We start from the raw sequence: 21,226 nt of genomic DNA, 5'->3' as shown, positions 1-21,226 counted from the left end.
CTGTTGTGGCTAGAGTGTATGATATCTCATCCACCACCCTGCAGTGCTCATCACTCCATCCTTAACTCTTTCATTGCCGCAGCTTAGAGCAAGGACATCGGCCGAACAAATACGGAAGTCAGGAAACATGGTCATTTGCACTGTTTTACTGCTTTTTCTGGCAGTATTATTGGATAAAGTAGGAATTATGTTCAACATGTATAATCCCAGTGTGTCTCTGTTTTCTCCCTTCTTTCTTAGAGACTAATCATGTCCTCTTGTGTATGTTTTGTTCATTTGCAGGACATTTTGCTGAGAAGAGACATGAGCAGACTAGCAAGTAAAAACAGCAATGTAAGGATGCCCTTTGGATTAGATAAACAACAATTGTACAAATAATATAACAGTTTTCACTTGAAGGACTAATTGGTTGCAAAGCTTTAAACCCCTGCTCTCGCTTCTGTCTCTTTAACCACAGTCCCTCACCTGAGATAAACACTGTTACAGCACATTCATCTGGACTTACCTCACCAGTGCACATCATGGCAAAAGTAAGTGTCTCTATTATTGCATGTATTCTGTGTGCGATGCAAAGAAACTAAAACTCCAAGCTGTGTGTTCAGCTAGCAACATCAATCTCTGGTCTGTCTCACAGACAGATTCTCTGATACCTTTGCAGAGCAAGGAGTCTTTAATTGAGCATGGGTGAACTCCTCACACAGCCTTAGAAGAAGGCCCAGATTTACTGTTGTGGCCGTAAGCAGCAGTGGGCACACAGTCCCTGATTTAGCCTGACAGTGTTTGAGATTACGAGGCTAATCTTCTCAGCTCAGGTTATCAGGGTACTTTTAGAGTTGGCTGTAGAGGATTGACTCTTTGCCCTGGGCCAGTATCATTTTGATTGACATCCGTATTGTCAGACTGATTATTCATCTCCTCCCTTCTCGTCAATAGTGATGTAACAGTGTGTCAACGAGCAGTGCCACAAACAGTGTAAATAGGGGATCTTATTAACACCTGATGATTATTTTCTAATGGCTCCAGAAAGTCCTTTTTCACTCAGTTGCATTTTGGCAAAATTTGGTATATTAGCTGACATCCTGCTGAAAAGAGCATGTCCCAAAATAATACTGTCAATAGCTGTCTGAACACAGCAGTGGAAAAAATATATAATATTTTTACCAGTTGACCTACACTGATCAGTTTTTTTATGCCATCATCACATCACTGGCGTCACCAGCTGATTGGCTTACTGAAGCAGTGACACCGTCACATAGTTAGAGAGTGCACTGACTATGCCAGATCTAGATCCATCCAGTTTATTCTTAGAATGCTTTTATTGTGGCGAGAAACACTGAACATGTTTTTTTACCATTAGGGCTTTGTGTAGCCCTAATTTAAGGAGCCACTAGATGGCACATTTGCTTTGTTTTAGTTTCTTTATAATATTTGCTCAGGCCATTCAGTAATTTATTGGGGCAGGTCTTGTGTTACTGACATGTGGTAGCTACTGTGCATTGTGCTGATTTAATTTAGGCATAAGTTATACTTCAGGAATAGATAAAAATACAATTTAAAAAGACTGAAGCCCCCCAAATCCACACGTTTTATTGAAGTAATATTTTAAGCTCTTTTTCTAAGAATAAATCTCTAATCGCAAAAGAACAGGTTCTAAACAATTAAAGCACCTATCGCTGTTCCCGCTTCTTATTAAAAAATTGAATTCATTCATTGAATTCATTCATTTGAATTCAGATGTCTGATCTTATTGAATAGATCATACCAAGAACAACCAAAATCCCAATTTGAGCAGTTTTACCCATCTAACCTCACTAGATGGCAATAGAGAACATAGAATTAAGTTTTGACCCTCGTTTTGCTTCCATATAACCTGCTCACAATCATACTACAAAGGTTTGAACAGCTGTAATTGGCTTTTCCGGTGAATTAAAACTAAAGCGGAAACTGTTTGCATCCAACATATATCTAATTACTAATTATTGCACTTTTAATCAGTGCTGTGAGCTCTACAAAAAAAACTAAAGTCATACATGATTTCATTCAGTCACAGGCTTATCTTTCATTTCCTGTATGTTTTCACTAAGAAAACAGAGGGATTAACTGGTTGGTGCTTACAGGAAAATCTGATAGTCGTGCTAGAAATGAGCACAGGGGACACCAAACAAGTGGCAATGAATATCTTACTCTAAGGACCCGGTTAGTTTGATTTTATACCGTCCAGTGAATTCCTGATTTGATCTATTGTAGTAAATCTGCATATGTGATAAAGTGTAAATTGAACTATGAATTTCTGCAGTAGGGAATGAGCGAAGCTAGAGGATAAGATGCCACATCTGCACTATCCTCAGTGGGTCTGCATGGTCCATCGCTCTTTGCCGTGTTCACCCCACATTTTCTCTACTACTTTTCCAATGTGGCAAGTGCACGTGTCAGTTGTACCCTTTGTGCATTGTGGGACTGGTGTGAATAAAAAGAGAGACAAGTAATACAGCCAAAAGAGAAATTTGCTATATATGTATGTGTCTACAATGTGAAAGGAGGGGTGATAATGTGTCATGTAAAGAGATCTGCAGCTTCTCAGTGCTGTTCAGTCTCAATGGTCTGCTTGAATGTGAAGGTCACGATCAGTGCTTTGCTGGAGCAGTTTTTGTGATGCTCTCGCAGGAATGTAACACCGGAACCCCCCGCATTGGCCTTCTCGTGTCCTGACCATCTACCATTGAACACAGATGGAGCTAAAGCCTCAGCCTCCTCTGGTGGCTTTAGGGCTGCTCTGTGGTGTGGGGTGAGCCAACAAATATGAGCTGAACCAAGCAGGAATGCGCCTGGCACCCTGTCTGCCCTTATTTTGAGGGGGGGGTCGTCATAATTAGGGGAATGTAGTGAGAGGAGGGGAGTATCTAATGAGACCCTGTAATCATTTAACAGAGACCAGGTGCTGTGTGTCTTGCTGTAACCGTGCACTCCAGACAATAGAGTGCCACTTTCAATTTACAAGAGCTATAAGCAAAGGAGGTCTGGACAAGGTCTAGATTTTGTATGCAAAATGTTTATTGAATAACAATGTTATTGCTTTGACACAAATAAAATAGAACACATTTACAAATATATAATATACGTATAAAACACATATCCTATTACCACAGTTTGCAAAAAGAATAATGACAAATAGCTACAATGCCCATATATATATTTCTTCCTGTACAAAAATAGTTCTATCTGCATAAGTACTGTAGTGTTATTTCTATATAATATTTAAATAAAGGAATTCGTATATACATATACCTGCAATAAAAACAAATATAGATTGCACATGTTTTTGTACAAACAATAACAATTTCAAGTATATTTCAATCCATTGTGGACTTGCACATATCTCACAGAATCTAAGGCATTTTCCCTTATACAGTGTCCAAAACTTGATATAAACTGAGAGCTTCGGAGCTCCGTAGCCTATCTTCCTGTTTGGCATTGTGATGAAGATGTCTTTTCCTGATGATTCATTCGGTTTTAAGTCCAAATGGAAAAGTGCAGACAAGTACTGACAGTTTGGAACATGGTGGTTTAATCCTTAGAGGTTAGCACTTATCAAAGTCCTGGCCTTGAGGAAGAAATGTGTAAAGTCCCAGAATGATAGAAGAGAATTCCCTCTTAAAGCCAGAGGATGTGTCCACTTTGCCAGGTATTAGCACTCTTCCTTTCCCTCTGCCAAGCAGAGAGCAGCACCTGTAGTTCGCTCAACGCTGTGCCATCCAGTGTCTGTACGCCAGCTGCAATTGTTTGCACGCTCTACATGGCTGAGCTGCGAGGCTCAGCCTTTAGAGAAGCTCAGTGCAGCCAGTCTTGTTCTGACTCAGTTCTCAAATGTGCCGGGACAAACTTGGCAGAAGTCTAAGGCATTTAGAGAATTTTAGAACAGAGAGAGAACGCTAACTCCCTCGCTTTTGTTCCCAACTCCTCTTGCGAAGTCCCGCTCATGTCCGTCGGAGGAGAGCCTCGAGCTTGTGAACTTGTGAATCATTTGTGCTCCACACGGGCCTCAGCCTGCCCTGCTCTAGCCTCAGTGTGACTCTCTGCGCTGGAAGAGATCGACGCCTGCGGCCGTATCCCTGCGGGCTGATCTTGTCAACAGGGGCGCTCCCGATGTTAAGATTGTTATTGAGCTGGTGCAGACGGTGTGCGAGGTCGTGCACTGTGCAGGTGCCCAGCGAACAACCGTGTCTTCTTGACTGGTTGGCTGAGTTTTTAGACCTCTTGGCTCGGACATTGATGTCAGTGCTGGAGAACAGAGGGAGAGAGAAGAGAATATTAATCTAAGTTGTTCAGTCCTGAGCTTAATATTCCTTTTTTATGACATCAGAATACATTTAGATGACAAAAAAATGATATGATGGCCAAATGGAGACAGTTTGTAGACTTTCAGGATTGCATGGTAAGTGTCTTACCTGGAATGTGGCAGCAAAGTATCCCTGATATCTTCTGGTCTGACAAAGTTCTCAGACTCTGCTGTCTTCTCTACTGATACACTGTCAAGATCCCGTCTCAATCTGCTCGCCAGCCATATGCTTAGCCTGGGAGAGGAGGAAAAAATAGTCCATTAGTCTTAGGTAGATAATTCAGTAGACAGCTGGCAAAGACTTGACAGACTGTCACATCTTATATCAGATTGAAACATATTGATTGTTGAGTGAATCACTTTGCAGTTAACTCACCTTTTTATCAACTCTGGATTCACTTCAAGTTCCACACAGTGTGCTACTGTTGCCAGCAGGCAGCAAGAGAGGAAGGACTGGAAGATCAATTGCATTTTGACTCCTGTGGAGAGTAGAGAAAACATTTGTTAGTTATTTATTTATGCTATAGATTGATATTCAACTTCATGAATTTCCTATTGTGCCTGAATGCATGTAAAACTCCCTCCTACAGTATTTCTGTAGTGCCACACTGGTACTTGCTTACACAAGAGTCCAAAAGCCAAGTTATATTTTGCACTTATCATTCATTTATTTAAAAAGTTAAGCTAAGGTCAGATTTGGCTCGGTTAAGTAAACCTACAACCATGCTTTGGGCCCCTGGCCAATAACGTGAAGGACAGTTTACCAATGAGGGGTCCAAAATAGACTCAGCTCAAAAGTCAAACAAAAACTATTTAACTCAGTCACCTCATTAAAAACATAGAAAAATCAATTGCAGCTAATAAACGATGTATGATGTACTGCCTGTGTCAGATGCTTTATACCTTGAAGGCAATTCCTTCACAGACGCACACATTGAGAGCTGAACTGCTTATATAACCAGACAGATAACCTGTCCTCGTCTCTACACTTGTGCCCTGACCTCAAAAAAAGCAAGGATAGAGCCATCAGCTTGTAGCACAGCAAATCACAGCAATATCTGTGTTAAAAGAGAGTGCACATACCTGTAATTCTGTGATAATTCAGTTGGATGAGAAAGTTCAGTCAGCTGTAAAAGAGTACTCCACAGGTTTCTTGAAATTGCCACTGGTTCTGTAAGGCAGCTGTGTCACTCTGCTAATAGCTCCTCCACACCAGACTGGGAGCCTTTATACAGGAGGTGGGAGGGGCTCAGTGACTGACACACTCTCTCATCCTTTTCCCCCACCCCTCCAGTACACTAGTGCTGCTGCTCAGATAGAAAGATAGTAACTTTATTAATCCCGAGGGAAATTCAAGTTTCCAGCATCACAGCTCCATAGTGCAAAAGTGCAAAAACATGTTAGTAAAAAGGCAGTAAAAAAGTTAGTAGTGCAAAGTATAAAGAACAAAAAAATACACCAGATATAAAAATACAAGATGAAGAAGAAAACTGTTAAAACTGAATATAGTGCAGAGTAACAGCTGTGATACACTACTATTAAAAAAAGTGAATATAGTGCAGAAGAGACTGTTAAAAGTGAGTATAGTGCATTATTATCTGTCCTGCATACCGTCCTCCTTTGTCCCCCCCACCCCTCCCTAGAGAGGTGTTGTACAGTTTGATGGCTCGGGGGACAAAGGATTTCCTGAGTCTGTCTGTGGAGCACTTGGGGAGCAGCAGCCTGCCGCTAAACGAGCTCCTCTGTTTGGTTCTCTCCTCTGCCACCGTCACCAGAGAATCGAGCTAGTACAACAACGCAACACAGTGAAAAGATCAAGAATGAAAAATGAAAATGATCAAAGAAAATAGTTTTAGAATAAGTGCAGTGCAGCCATTGTATCCTGTTGTCACTGTTTCCCAAAGTCAAAACTTTTTCACAGCTCAGTGTAAATTATGCATCAACAAAGTTTTACAATTCTCATAAAATGTTTGTTTTATTCCAATATGTGTATATAATGGTAACAAAGCAATGGTCATCAGTTATGTAAGTCCCATACTACACTCACTGTTCCAGTAAGAGTACAATGTGTTTGTCTCAGGCGACTGCTTTCTATAGGGGGGGTATTAGAAATCTAAATAATCACAAAAGAAAAGGTCATTCACCTTGTTATGTTTGAACGTTAAGGTCTAGTTTTTGTTAACGTTTCTTTCAGTTCAATTGGCTAATTGTCTAAAATAAAATTTTAAGGAATGTTTCCACAGTCTGCGTTTCAGGGCACTCCCCAACACAGTGAAGTTCCATGTCGGCTCTGAAAGCACACTGGATGATGAATATCAGATTTGGAAAAAGACAAGCATTGAGTAACTGATTATATATAGTGAGTATGCCCAACTGTAAACACAATATACTGAATGTATTTGTTTGTACAAGGCAAATATTTGACTCGGGACTCACCATGTCCTTTATTTTGATATTTGGATAAATGCGAAGTGGAATTTTACAAATTATCTAAAAATAAATCTAGGGGCAGAAAATGAACTTGAACAACAATCTATGACGTATGAACAATATTGGCTTAGACATTTTTTATTTAAATAGTTCTGCTGATTTGTTCATGTTATAAATTATAAGTAATATTACTTAACTTTTGCCTCAGGAATGCATACACAAGAATCTATTAGGCGATAATGGGAGTGCCATCAAGTCTGCCTGTATGTCCCAACCTCTCACATTATTTGACTATGGGATGGTCAGTACAGCGAGTCACTCTAAACCTGTATGCAGCAAGTTTTACATTGCCACACTATGTCCATTTGTGTTAAAGAAATATATTTCTGTCTTTGATTTTTATTTATGATTAGTCTGTAAGGCTCAAAACAACACCCCCGTCAGTGGGGTCCATGAGGCAGATGTGTATAATAAGTCCCGAGGGGGGGAACATACACAGGAAGTACCATCACAAATAACACATTACGGAGTTTACAACTCATTGTTTATCACAGCCTTCATCTCGCTAACAGCTAGTGTAGGTCTATGTTTGTGTCTGAGATGAGCATATACAGTATGTATGTGATGTATGTGATGCCAAAAAGATTGAAATCATGCGCCTTTACAGTCAGTGTATGAAATGCTGTAAATACCATAGAAAAACCATTTGGTTTTGTCAATGTAGAAATTCCACCGCAGAAATTTCCCCAAGGTATGAGGTCAATTAGTTTTTGTAGAGTCGCTTGAAGTATTGCTTTCAGTTTTGATTTTTGTTTCCGTTCTGAAGAAGGGGGAAATACGGTCCCTTGGGTCCTTTCAACATAATTTTCGAAATACTTAACACTTGACATTCCACTCTAGCATATCAGCGTCCTATAATTCATATCTTATTGTTTTTAGTCCCTGACACAGAACCTTCCTGAGTGTATTTATATCCCGCGACCCAACTCAAAGAATACATAAATGTCAAACACATGTGCTGTAAACCAGCAAATGTTTGGTAAGCACTTTGTAATGATAATTGCCTCCGTCAGATAAGTAATCCCCTCAGTGTAGTTTACAACAGGAGATTGTGCAATCTCGACAACAAAATTCTGCTGTTGCTTTTTGGCTCCTTATATAGAAATCGTTTGCTTATCCTCCATTTAGTTGCTGTCGTGGCATGACTGACAGTTTTTGTACGACCTTATACTGGAATGAGCAGGTATGTGTGGCAGGAAACCCGAGCGACTAGTGCCAGGAAAATTAGGGTGGTAACCCCAAAGGCACAAATTTGACAGATGATTCATAATCATTATAATGCCATGATGTTCCAGGTTTGTCACCTGGAAATGTGTGTATTTGAGGTCCCATGACTTTCCCGTCATTCTTGTGTCATTATAAACAATATAAATGAAAAAACCCGATCTGCGTTTCTTCATGTTTGGCTCCGGTTCAACTATTCGACTACCTCTGCCTTCATGTTCCTTTTACCATCAAACGAAAACAATAAGTGGGACAGAAAGAAAAAGCGAGAGAGTCAAAGAACACAACAAATTAGATAAATTGCTTGCAGTGTTCCTGCTATTGTTGACAGTGATGGTGGTTTTTGCATTCCTCTTATACACATTAGCTAGAGTACTGACTTCCATGTGCTATTCCCTTGTGACAGCTTTTCCTGTTTCATAAATATTCAATATTTTTATTCACTAACCACATGAGTTTATCATGCCCTACACAGTGTATGTCAAAACATAACAATGAACAGCCTAATATAGCAACTTTAAAACACAAAATATTGTCTGTGACAGCTGCAATAATTCTTTTGTAGCACTTACCACAAAATTGAAGCATTAAGTGAAATTGGATATAAAAGCGCACACAAATATGTGAGTCCATGGAATAACCTCTGATGATCATTTTAATGTTGGAATATGAGCAGCTTTGTCATATTATGAGGAAATGTTTTTTGTATCAATTTTAATATAACTAGTATTTTTGTACTGGTGCACACTTGACTGGTGGTTGATTTTAGTTAAAGTTGTGGACAAATATTTCCCATACTGAAGTGTCCCTACACTCTCACCCTCACTACATCCCATCCAAAAAGAGAGTAGCTAGTATAGAGAAGTACTGTATTATTATTTAAAGGGGACCTATTAGGCATTTGTGCTTTTTCCTTTTCCTTTAGTGTGTTAAATCTTTTTTTGTGTATGTTAAAGGTCTGCAACGTTATAAAGCCCAAAGTCCACGCCAAAGGGAGTTACTCTCCCCCACAGAAACACTACTCCTGAAGTGCCTGAAGTGCCTGAAGTGCCTGAAACGCCTTGATTGAAGTCCTGCCTTTTCTTCTGTAAAGTGGTGAGGTCACCAAGTAAAACATTTGCATAACAGATATTGTGGCACGCCCTCAAACAAAGCTAGTTAGAGCGGAGCTGGAGTGGAGTCCGAAGAGTTTGGTTCGGTTGACCAATCACAACAGAGTGGATCAGCTGACCAATCAGAGCAGACTGGGCTTTTCTTTTTCTTTCTTTTTTAAACTTTCTTTTTTTCCCTTTTTTCGAGGTTGTTTTCATATATACAATTTACAGTTCGTAATTACAATAGTTTATAAACCATTTTTTTAAGTAGTTGAGCTTATAGATGAACTCATTAAGTACACAAGAGAAAACAACTTCAACATTCAAAATTGAAATAAAATTAAGAAAATAAATAATAATAATAATAATAATAATAATGATAAAAAGAAAGAATAGAATTAAAAAAAGAAAACAAAAAACACACAAAACAAAAAAGAAAACAATAATAATACAAAAATAAGAGAGGGCTTTTCAGGAGGGCGGGGGGGGGGGAGGCATGAGCTCAAACAGAGCGTTTCAGACAGGGTGAAGAGGTGCTGCAGCACGGCCGGTATGAGAAAAGCAAAGTGTTTTGTTTTTTAACATTAAAGCATGTAAACATGTTCTAGTAGAAACCCAAAATACAAGTATGAAGCTAAAAATTAGCATGATATGTCTTCTTTAACCTGCTGAATATAAAACTGATGCAAATTTTCTACATTACTCAAAGTCAAAGTTCCCTATATTTATTTCTTACATGTATCTACCATCTCTGTGAGTGTTTTTCAGTCATTCTTGACGATACTTTGGGGGCAGCTCTTTTACCAAATGTAACTCCCAGGGACCGCCATAACAGTCAGTCACACTTTAAGAAAACAAAACATGCTCTGACCATGTGAAGTGTAATTCAGATTAACATTTTAACGGGAAATAAAGGCTAATTACTATGTAGAAGGTGAAACAAGGTCTAAACATCAGAAGATACCAGACACTTTCTGATTTTTTTTTTTGTTCATGCACTTGCAAGAATGCCAGAAATGTTGTAATACCTCTTCTATTGCATTACCCAGGCAGTGATTACATGCTCTCCCTGTTATTATCAATACATTCCCTACAGTTACAGTAAAATACAGTATTATCCTGGAGTGGTGGCTGCCCCTGATATAAAAACAAGTGGGGACCCCAAAGTTTCTCGCCTAAAAGAGCCTGTGTTGAGACACAGTGGTGTGTTTGTAAACTCCAGGGCCCACGCCCATGGATGTGTCTCCAGGCTCCTGCACGCAAGCGCACTGACACTCCTTCTGTCAAACATGGCTGTGCTCTGGAAGCAGGAAAAATGCTGAATTGTGTTGGTATACATCGGGAAAAGCAGCAGACATGGCTAGATTTGCTGACTATTTTATTGTCGTGGGATACGATCATGAGAAGGCTGGTAAGTTTTGACCCGCTGAGGGCTGTAGGTTTGTGTCCAGGCCGTCAGTCAGTGTGATGATGTTGATGCTAGATAGCTTTGCGCTTAGCTTTTAGCCACACAGCTAACCAGGCGAGACTGGAAAACACCTCCTTTTTACCCCCATAAACCCTCCAGATAGTGACTACCACCCGGCGGGGATGTGTTTATAGATCTATCACCCGTCTGATGGCACATCACCAGTAGATCTTTACGCACCGCAGGTTGCGATGTTTGACTTGGATGAATCGAAACTTTTCATGGGATTCAAAATGTGTCACATCCTGTCTCTGTTGATCAGGCTCCTGTCAGGGTTTCACTGCCAACTAATGGCACAAACTGGCTTAATAATCACCGAGGAAGATCATATAGTAAAACCAGATATGTGTGACTCCTTAAGGCATATGTTGTTTTGCTGACACAAGGTCAGTATTGGTAGCCACTAGTGTTTGCATCCATGCTTTGTATGTTAGTGTCGTCAGCGGTGGTCTTGCTGCTGCTTGCCCCGTCCTGCAAGCTCTGTTCTGGGTCTATTTTTACCCTCTGCAGCCGCACTTGTCAATGATTTGTTGTGTTATATTTGTTTTTGCCGGAAACTGCTCAACTTTTCTCCTGATGGGCGTAACGTTATCCAGCTGCTGCTGTGAGGAAAGGAAAGGCAGTCCTTCTTGTGCTAATCCAGATCCTCTTCCCTCCTCTTCCTCTTCCTCCTCCTCCTCTCACCACTGTTGGTCTGCACTGGGATCCCCATGCTTCCTCTCACTCACATGTTTATGCCTCAGGTCCAAGCCTCACATTCTTCTCATCCAAGGATTTGCACACATTTCTTAGCATTTACTGGATAAATGGATAAGTAAGATGAAAAACCTTTTGGCACTGCACAGATGTTGAGTTCTCACATGTTCCCAAATGATACATGGCATTTTGTAAATACCTCACTTCTGCAATTTATTGCCACTCATCCACTCGTAAGGACACAATAATAACCGTTGCTTAGGCGAGCAGCCTGGAGAAAGTAAAAAATATTCACTTGATCTGCCATGAGGGAACAAATTAAAGTTCCTAGCCTCTTTCGGTGGCGTCCATCCAGCGCCATGTGTGTCAAAGAGGGGGCCAGAGCAGCTGAATCCTCTTAGTCACCATAGCTTGCTATGCATAATAGGTAAACAGTGTCTTTCATCAGCTCTGTGCATCCCAAGTGCCAACTGACAAATGAATTTCTTGTGCTCCAAAGGACAAAATGTTCCTGGCGTCACCAGAAGAGTCTGAATGTATTCGCATTCAGTCACTCTCACCACAAGAAGACACACAGGGACCCTGAGTCTAGTTTATTCTCCGCTGGCCGCCGCTGATTATGATGATGAAGTTAATTGTGGCGAGAGCAAGCCATAAAAGTCTGTCATGTCAGATTGTGGTTGATTAGGGCGCTGCGGCAGGCTTATGTCTCATCCACATATAAGCCTCTCTGCAGGACACCATTTCTGATTGAATTGTATTTGTCTGATTTTATTATGTTTTGCTGAATGTAATGTAGCGTATCAATTGCTGGTTTGGGTTAGAGCCCTGCAGAGATGCCCTGGTTTGAGTGGTTTTCTCAGAATTGGTAAATGAAAGAGGAAAATAAAATGACGACTGTTTATTTCTCTAACTGGCCTGTGCCCAGTGAAGCTGGCTTATACAAACCAGTCTGCTCACAGTAACATGCAGTAGGTTGTCTAGACAACAGATTCTTCCTGCCCACCTTGCCCGTTAATGCAAACCAAGGATCCCCACCTGGGTCATCACCCAGCCTCCTGCGCTGAGCTGGCTTTTGCTCCACTGACCCATTTTTCACTGTTAGATTACTATGGATGGATCAGCTGGAAATAACGCCAGGCATGCAATCTGTTGAGGAATAGGCTCGTTTCCAATTTGCAGTGAATCAGAATTACACTGTAAAAAGTAAATGAGTCCCTGTAGATTCAGAATCTATACATTTGAATAAACTCCAATTTTAATTGTTGACACAGGAGTGTTGTTAACGTAAAATAATAACATTTGCAATAAACAGAAAGCATTGCTTTTAAAGTAGGACAAACCTGGTGTGTAGAAGTAATTAGGGATGCACCGATACTGGATCGGATATCGGGCCGATACTGAGTCAAATAGCTGGATCGAGTATCGGTGACAATGGGGCCGATCTATTCAATTCAATTCTGTGTATATATACTATATTTAATATACTGGAATTTGAATTCCTGTTGAAATTGACCAATTTGTTGCAGAATTACAAAGGCTTACACTTTCCTGTTAATTTTGAAGATAATAAATTAACAGTTCAGTAAATTTATATCTATGTATTTATTTGTTACATTTTGTTTCACAAAGTTAAGACAAGCCTGATGTTGCTTTACACATAACAGAATGATCCCAGTGGCATACAGCTTATTAATTAAACACTGGTATTGGATCGGTACATGGGATCGACCGATACCCAAAGCCCAGGTGTCGCTATCGGGACTGAAAATGTCGGATCGGTGCATCCCTAGAAGTAACGCTGTGCAGTATTAGTAGTGATGAAGCTTCTCTCTGGGTGACACAGGGTGGTGTGAAGGTAGGAATACAGGAAAGTGGGTTAGAAGTTGCAATACTGTATAGCAAAGATGTTTACTAAAAGGTATAAAGTATAGCAAGGAAACATTATAAAGTACTGTGTAGTAAAATTCCTCTTTAAATTCTGTTTATGACCTTGCACTTGCACGACCCGGTTTCATTGATTTTCTTATATTGATCTTTTGCCCCTTGAGAATGAATATAAATCCAGAGTACTGCATGTGTCTCCAGCATAACACTTGTGATATTTTCATTGTGAGACTGGTGACCTATTTAGAAACATTTATTGAGAGACGCATAACTAATGGTCAAATCATTGTGCTTTGGTTAACAGACCGAGGTGACATAAAACAAACGAAGAAGAAGCGATTCTATAGTTTATTGTTATGGCAGTGCGCAGTTTCGTGCGTCACATGTGTGAAAATGAATATGCGGTAGAGTATGATAAAAGAGAACATGACCTGAGACGCAGATTCCTCCATTAGGAATCTGCAGGAGTTTGCTTCCCTGGGGGCCAATGCCATGAGCCACAAACCCTGGAATTATTTTCATGAATAATGTCGGAATGTGAAAACGCTCGCTCGGTTTAGATGGATGCAGGCTGTATTGAACCTGCACTCTATTCTGTATTTTCCTTTTGCAGTAGGACGCCGTTTCTCTTCATTGGCAAGGGGTTATATACTGTCTGGTGTGCTGTTTGCCATAAATTGTAATTTGCCAAGTTAAAAAGAGGAATTTGCCCAGCTGCTTTTCTCAGACAGCTTATTGGATGGATATCGTCAATCTTAATTGAATCAAACTGCTTTTGGAGTGTGTTTCACAGACGCAATGCCCAATCTCTACTTTATGTGACTTTATGGTCTGGATTTTCTGTTCTGGACTCGGGGAAGGTCTTATGTAACATTGCACACTCCAGCAAAATAACAAAAATCATACTTCCAAATGATCGAGAGCAAAATGTTTCCATCTGCGGATATCTTTTGGCTGTGTATATCTGTAGGGATGCAAGTGTGCAAGCTTTAGATGTGGAGTGATTTCTTCATCAGATAAAATAAAAATATAAATGCCTTTCAAGCATGATTGTAATAGATGTAGTTAAGAATGACTCCATGCTAGGTTTTATCCTCCAAAACCTACAACCAAACAAAGAACCAGATTGTACAGATATAGCTACTGTAAGAGCAAGAATAAATAAATTAGTTATACATATTAATTACAATATATACATTTTTGTTTACATTAGAACCATGTCAGAGGAAAGGAAAAACAGTGTCTTATTTGTGAACACAAAGCGCGGGCGTCCTTTCTGCAGTTGGACAACAAGATCAGCAGGAAGATAATCAAGGAAGGGTTGCCAAATATTATAAAATAGATTGACGTTATCCTTTAATGTAGCGCTTAGGTGTTCCATAGGAAAACAATCAATAATTCTCTGTACCATTGTGTGACTGAGGGAGGTTTCTCCTTGATCAGAATGCATCGCCTCACGAGAAGCAGAAGTTTAACCAATAAAGTCAGCTGTCTCACCGGATAAAGAAAACTCCCCCGTAGGTACATTCAGGAGAAACAAGCTCGGCAATACATTTCCAGTATCTGGTTATCAAGGGACATTGCCAGATACAATGATGGGAAGTTCCTACTTCTTTTTTACACTTCACACAGAGGGGAGAGACCCGGGGATTCATTTTCTTTAGAAAATTAAAGTGAGGAGTGACAATACTGGTGTTACCGATTACACTGGACATGTTACAAGAAAAGATGACGTTCAATATATGTAGAGTGCTTACTTTGATCTTTAACGTTAGATGGCTGTGTGTCTGGCCTGTATGCTCGACTTATACGGAGACCATGCGGAGCAGACACTTTCAGTTTTCAGTTTGTAGCGTCTGTCGTCCGACTATGTATTGATAATATGGCGCTGATACACGAAAATGAACTAAATGGGTTTTATTTCTCATTTTATTTTCTCATTGTCAAGAGAGACCTGATATAACTTGGTGGCCACAGGGGGCCACCTACATCGGATCTGTGGCGGCCGGAGAGTAACTTTTTGTGGCCGCGGGCCATAGGGCCATGGTTAATGTCGAACCCTGCCCATGAATTGACTTTCTGTTACAACTTCTCAAAGAGTGTTTGTTTTTGTGCTGGCTCTCTTGGCACACCCACAAAGAAAGTGCTTTGGCAAAAAAAAAAAAAAATAGAAGAACAAAACCAGCGTTTGAATCTCTGGGAGGTTCATGTTTTTGTCTTTATTTTTGTTTACTTATTGCATCTTGTTGGAAATGCTATGGAAATAGCGCATGTCGGTGTTTCTGTGGTTTGTCTTGATGGTTGTTTCCCTAAAGTGGCACACGTCGTAACTCCGTCATTAGACCGTTTCTTGCCTTTCATTCTTGGCTATTTTCAAGCTTGTGTTGGTCTACACCAGTTGGGGTTCGTAGTTTCGTTTACCGGAACCTTTTGATTATTTTCAAGTGCTGTTTGACTCGATCACACATTTGCTGGCATTGGGCTTGCTTCTGAGCTTAACAATGGTCTCCTCATTTCAGGGAAACGCCTGCACAGCTGCATGTTACTGACTGCATGGAATTTTGTGCTTTTTCTTGCAGCATTGCTTTTTTCATGTTGCATCATGAAATGAAATCCGGGGTTGTTAACTTCTTCTTTTTTTTACCATAAATTCCAGAATATGCTTATTAATTTGTTCAGTTTTAGTAAAACAACACATTTCTTATTACTAAAACTTGATTTATAAGCCAGAAAGTTTTCACACGATCAGAATGTCGTTTGGGAAGTTGCTTTGGACCTGTATCAAGAGGCTGCACTTTTGTGTTTACAAACTCGCTGAGCCTTTGTCTAAAAATATGTTGCGTAAACAAGGATCAACAAAGTATTAACTCCTGACAATCAGTCCTGGATTATATTTGACAGATGTTTATTTATGCTAAGATGATGGCTAAATGCCATCTGTTAACTTAACGAAGTACTAACTTTGGCTAAATATTGCCATAAAGTAAATATTGATTGCATACCCTGACTTTAAAGAGTGTCCCTTCCAACAGCTGGAGATGTTGACTTCATGGTTTAGATGCCAGATCTTGAAGTGCTGCCATGTGTTGTGGTTGGTTTTCTAAATCGTTAGTTATTCAAGTTGTGTAGTCTGTTTTGTTTTATCAGCAGTAACATCAACACATGTTGGTTTGTTGGTGGCTCAGTACTTATGGAATAAGATTAATAGCTGTACTTTCGAGCGATAACTCACACAGCATTGTAGATGTTTTTATCATCTGCTCTATATTTAATCTGGCATTACTTGCTTACGGTGATTCTCAAAGTGGGGTCCGTGTCTCTCTCCCAGGGGGGTCCGCGAAAAGTTTTCAGATTCATTCATTTAAATATTAAAAAATATTTATTAGGGCTGTCAAGCGATTGAAATATTTAATCGCGATTAATTGCATGATTGTCCATAGTTAATCACAATTAATCGCAAATTAATCGCACATTTTCTATCTGTTCAAAATGTATCTTAAAGGGAGATTTGACAAGTATTTAATACTCTTATCAACATGGGAGTGGACAAATATGCTGCTTTATGCAAATGTATGTATATATTTATTACTGGAAATCAATTAACTACACAAAACAATGACAAATATTGTCCAGAAACCCTCACAGGTACTGCATTTAGCATAAAAACTATATGCTCAAATCATAACATGGCAAACTCAAGCCCAACAACAACAACAACAACAACCGTCAGTGTGTCAGTGTGCTGACTTGACTATGACTTTCCCCATACTGCATGTGATTATCATAAAGTGGGCATGTCTGTAAAGGGGAGACTCGTGGGTACCCATAGAACCCATTTTCATTCACATATCTTGAGGTCAGAGGTCAAGGAACCCCTTTGAAAACGGCCATGTCAGTTTTTCCTCGCCAAAAATGTGCGTAAGTTTGTAGCGTTATTTAGCTATTTAATAGTTATTTAGTATGACATGATTGGTACCAGTGGATTCTTTAGATTTCCTAGTTTCATATGATACCAGTATCTTCACTCTAGCTTTTATACTGAGCCCGCTACAACCTAAAAATTGCAAGTGGTGTTAATGCGTTAAAGAAATTTGTGCAGTTAAAATACATTTGCATTAAGGCGTTATTATTGCGTTAACTTTGACAGCCCTAATATTTATGTTCTTTGTGTCACAAAGAATTAAATGATTATAAGCATAACTGTTGCCAATACTTCAATATGCTGACTATCACATAATAACAACTTCTGCATGCCCGTTAAGATTTTCTATTGAAAACCATTCACATGCACTTTTTCCCATCTGTCCTTTTGGCCCTGATATGACTTATCAGGGGAAAAAAGGCTCTCATACATCCGTCAGTCAGCCGTTGATGTCAAATGTCAGTCCTTGTATTATTTCAGCACCAACAGGCTGCTTGTGGTTAACAAAGGTGTCACATTAATGTTGTTACTGAGAGTAAGTTGGCAGATGTGGAATTGTTTCGCTCCTATACATCTTGGATTTTCTGCCTCCATTGATTGTTTTCTTTTGAACTCCACATTTGGCAGCTTCTCGTTTGGATTCAGACTTTGTGGTGAAAGGCATCCTGACCACAATGGAGTAGTTCCTTCCTCTCTGTTGTAGAGTTTAAAACTGATATGTAGGGAAACTCCACTGGCTACCGTTACACTACTCTCAGTCTGTTGATAAGGCGTTATACTATCAGAGCTTTGGGATTTCTGTGGTTATTCAAATTATGTAAAGTTCATGTCAGGAAACATTTCAGCAGCATGACATTTTAAGAGGAAATGAAATGTGACAGATGGAATAGGTTGGTGGACTATAGTTGGAAAAAAAACTGAACACTGTAAAACAACTGTGAAACCATTTCCTTAATCTGATGAGACTTAATGACGGCAATATCTATATCTTTAAAGCTAATAAAGAGTTGAACTTAAAATGACCTCCGTCTGGATGTGTTGAATACAGACATTGTTCTGAACTCAGACTAGTCTGAAGAGAATTCATATACTGTAAGTATACCAACAGATGTAACCAGGGGCTGTATACTGAATAGCATAATTTTTTGGAAGAACTGTAAGCCACCATATGCACAGTTGCAACTGGGAAGGAAGGTTTCGACCCACTGATTGACTGACTGACTGACTGATGTGTGATGATGGCGCTGCTTTCATTTTTCTTGAGCTGCGGGAAAGAGCAAGTGATGAAAAGATGATTGATAAGTTTGTTTAAAGATATTGAAGTTGATCGAGGAAAACCACAAGTCTGTGGAATGTCAAAATGGGTTGTGTGTATGTGTTATTTTAATTTTTTTAAGCTTGTCTCCTGGCTGATAAGTTTTTCTTTTCTCCCAACATTTCAACCTGGGCATGACCTCAAGGCAGTGTCTGTCTTTTTACATACTTCCTGCCCTGCAGCTGTCTTTAAAGGCTGGAAAGCTTCCAGAATTTGATATTCATGACATCATTAGTTTGCTAATCTCTGATACCCTTTTGCCATGCAAACCTTCCTTTGCATATCACCCACACAGAACAACCACAACAGTTTAGTTTCCTGATGTAGCCAAATTGTCTGAAGCACAGCTGGAAGCTCTACATTCAACTCATTTGGATGTAATATGTCAAAAACTGATTTGATCACAAAGAGCCGGTCATTAAGTCAGTGTCAGTGGTTGTGAAGACGTCCTCGATCTCTTAAATTTTCTGAAATAGGTTAATGTAAATTCTGTCTTTAGTTGGATTTCCCCTTTAATCTGGGGTATCGATATTGCAGTGGAGGAAAGTGAATAAGCTATATCTGTGAACTTATTTCTAGGGATGCACCGATTTATCAGCCGAACATCGGTATCGGCCGATATTCACTTGGACTGCCTTCAGCCTATCTGCAAAGAAGATATTATTTGTTGATGGCAGTGGCTGAAGTTTATCTGTTGTGTTGCATCAATTTTGTGCCGGCTAAATTTTGTGTTGGTTATTTGCGGACGATCTCGGACAACAGTAAGCAGCTGCTGAGTCAGAGAAGAAGCCACTGAATGGACATCACTTTGGCATGACGGCGAGTGCCATGCATACGTGTGGATATATATAGATATAGATATATCTATATCTATATATACAGTAAAGTATATTCATGTGAAAGATGGTTATATCAAAGGTTGTTTCATAAATTTGTATTAATAAATGTGTGCTCATTCAAAGACAGTGTAATGAAATGCTGGATGACTTTAAAACAGCTCAGTCTTTATTTCCCTGTCACAGAAGGGGAATAATTAACAGCAAAAACAAAATAAATTGCCAAATTGTTGTTTTAAACATCGGTATAGGCCCAGAATTTCACAATCTGTGCATCCCTACTTGTTTCCAGAACAGTCCACCTGTGTGCACAACTCGGCCAAAATCAGGTTAGAGGCTGACGTGAGTGTTACGTCAACTCCACCGGTGGCCTGTCCATACATGGTAAAATAAGCATTTGGCTGATTTAATCAACAGAAACAGCAGGAAGATAAATCAGGAAGATGAATGGAGCTTTTTTTTTCCAAGAGGAGAAACATCTGCTCCAATCAAGAAAGACTAACAACTTTTCCTCTGTGGGTTTTCACTTTTTTTGTTGAGACTATGCTAAATCACACAACTCAGTAATACATTATTAGGTTCATTCAATCTTTCAAAGTAGCTGAAGTCAGATATTTGTCTGTGTGTGCTGACTTGACTTGCAGTAATGGCTCAAGTCCCAGTGGTGATGCTGAGACAGAACGTTAAACTCAGAATGTCTGTAAAATGTTTCAAAAGACTTTCATGAAATATCCAAACATTTATTATGTTATTAACTTATGAAATTTGTAGAGATACACTGATAAGTCAGTGTTGTGTTGGTATCAGCCAACCAGTCAAGTTGCAGTTTATATCCATGTCGTTGCAAAATGTCAACAATTCATTATTTTATCCTATCAGACATTTGTGTGAAAAAGGGATGCTAATTTAGAAATAAAAATTGAACCGATAACCGACCCTCGTTAACCGATTATTAACCGTTAACCGATGAGATTAGTGCATCGCATGTGGCGGTGCGCCAGCTGCAGTGTATGAGCACAACAGACAACTGAGTTCCCAGTTCACCCCTCCGGGAGCGTTATTGTAGCAGCCACGGTGCTGCGTGTAGTGTCGCGGACATGCGGCTTCATTCTCCACCGCACATTTAGTTTAGTTTAGCAGGTTGTCAGCTGTGTGTCTGCCCGGCGTAACTTTAGCGAGTGTCAAACAACCGTGTGTGTGTGGCGGCGGTGAGTGTGGGTTTGTCGGTAGCGTTATTGCTATGAACGTAGGTGTAGCAGTGTGTGTACAGTTTATTTGTCGTTGAATAAATGGTACAACTCCTCAGCTCGACTCGAGCCGACTTCCTGTATCTTGTAACGCCAGCTCAGACTCTCTTAAGGTGGGCTGTTAAGGTGAAGCCGGACGCTTTTCTCCTTTTAAAGGGACTATTTGTAACTTTGTACGCGCATAAATGTAGCAGGTCGTCACATATGCGCGTTCGCGTGTAGCCGCTGTACCCTCCTCCTCTGCCTGCTCGCCTTCACTCAGACAGCTCAGCTCGCTCCACCTCTAGACGTGAACGCGCGCTCACTCCACACTGCAGAAGAGTTAGTTTAGCTCTGAGAATATCTAGTGAATGCACAGGGGACGTTTGTGCAGAAATAACTGCTGCAGCTCCTCCAGACCAACAGAGGTTTTCCGTGTCTTGTGAAGTGACGGAGAGATTTACGTTGTCTTCTCGTTACCGACCGGGTGCCGGTGTCTCCTCTGCTCTCTCCGGCTGCGGGCGGAGAGAGCAGGGAGACAAGCTGCAGAGCCCCGCTGCCTCAGCCTGCACTTAGGCAGGAAAAGCCAACACTAGGATCAGATCTAAATCATGTTCATGGAGAGACCTTCGTCTGGTCAGCTAACATTACTGCCAAGCAGCTGAAATATAGAGTGATATTGGGCTTTTAGCTGACATGTGTCGCCTCACTGTTTTGAGTGATGCTCGTTCA

At 40.1% G+C, this 21,226-nt stretch overlaps 2 protein-coding genes across 2 annotated transcripts in view; one reads left to right on the top strand and one right to left on the bottom strand.

Moving 5' to 3' along the window:
* Positions 1-3,029: 3,029 nt before the first annotated feature.
* Positions 3,030-5,576, bottom strand: adma (adrenomedullin a). The gene is made up of 4 exons (XM_074617093.1): positions 5,420-5,576; positions 4,713-4,815; positions 4,446-4,571; positions 3,030-4,278 (listed from the first exon to the last, which is right to left on the bottom strand). The coding sequence occupies exons 2-4, from the start codon at positions 4,805-4,807 to the stop codon at positions 3,975-3,977; spliced, it is 525 nt and encodes a 174-aa protein (XP_074473194.1). The 5' UTR covers positions 4,808-4,815; positions 5,420-5,576; the 3' UTR covers positions 3,030-3,974.
* Positions 5,577-10,387: 4,811 nt separating this feature from the next.
* sbf2 (SET binding factor 2) overlaps positions 10,388-21,226 on the top strand; it is a 109,740-nt gene continuing 98,901 nt past the window's right edge. Inside the window, 1 exon segment of the mRNA XM_074617080.1 lies at positions 10,388-10,555. Within this exon segment, the coding sequence (XP_074473181.1) occupies positions 10,501-10,555 (55 nt within the window). The 5' untranslated portion in view covers positions 10,388-10,500.

The sequence above is a fragment of the Sebastes fasciatus genome, chromosome 2 (assembly GCF_043250625.1).
Source record: "Sebastes fasciatus isolate fSebFas1 chromosome 2, fSebFas1.pri, whole genome shotgun sequence".
NCBI classification, from domain to species: domain Eukaryota; kingdom Metazoa; phylum Chordata; class Actinopteri; order Perciformes; family Sebastidae; genus Sebastes; species Sebastes fasciatus.
Note: the sequence above shows the minus strand (reverse complement) of the source record. Positions and strands in the feature narration are given on the sequence as shown.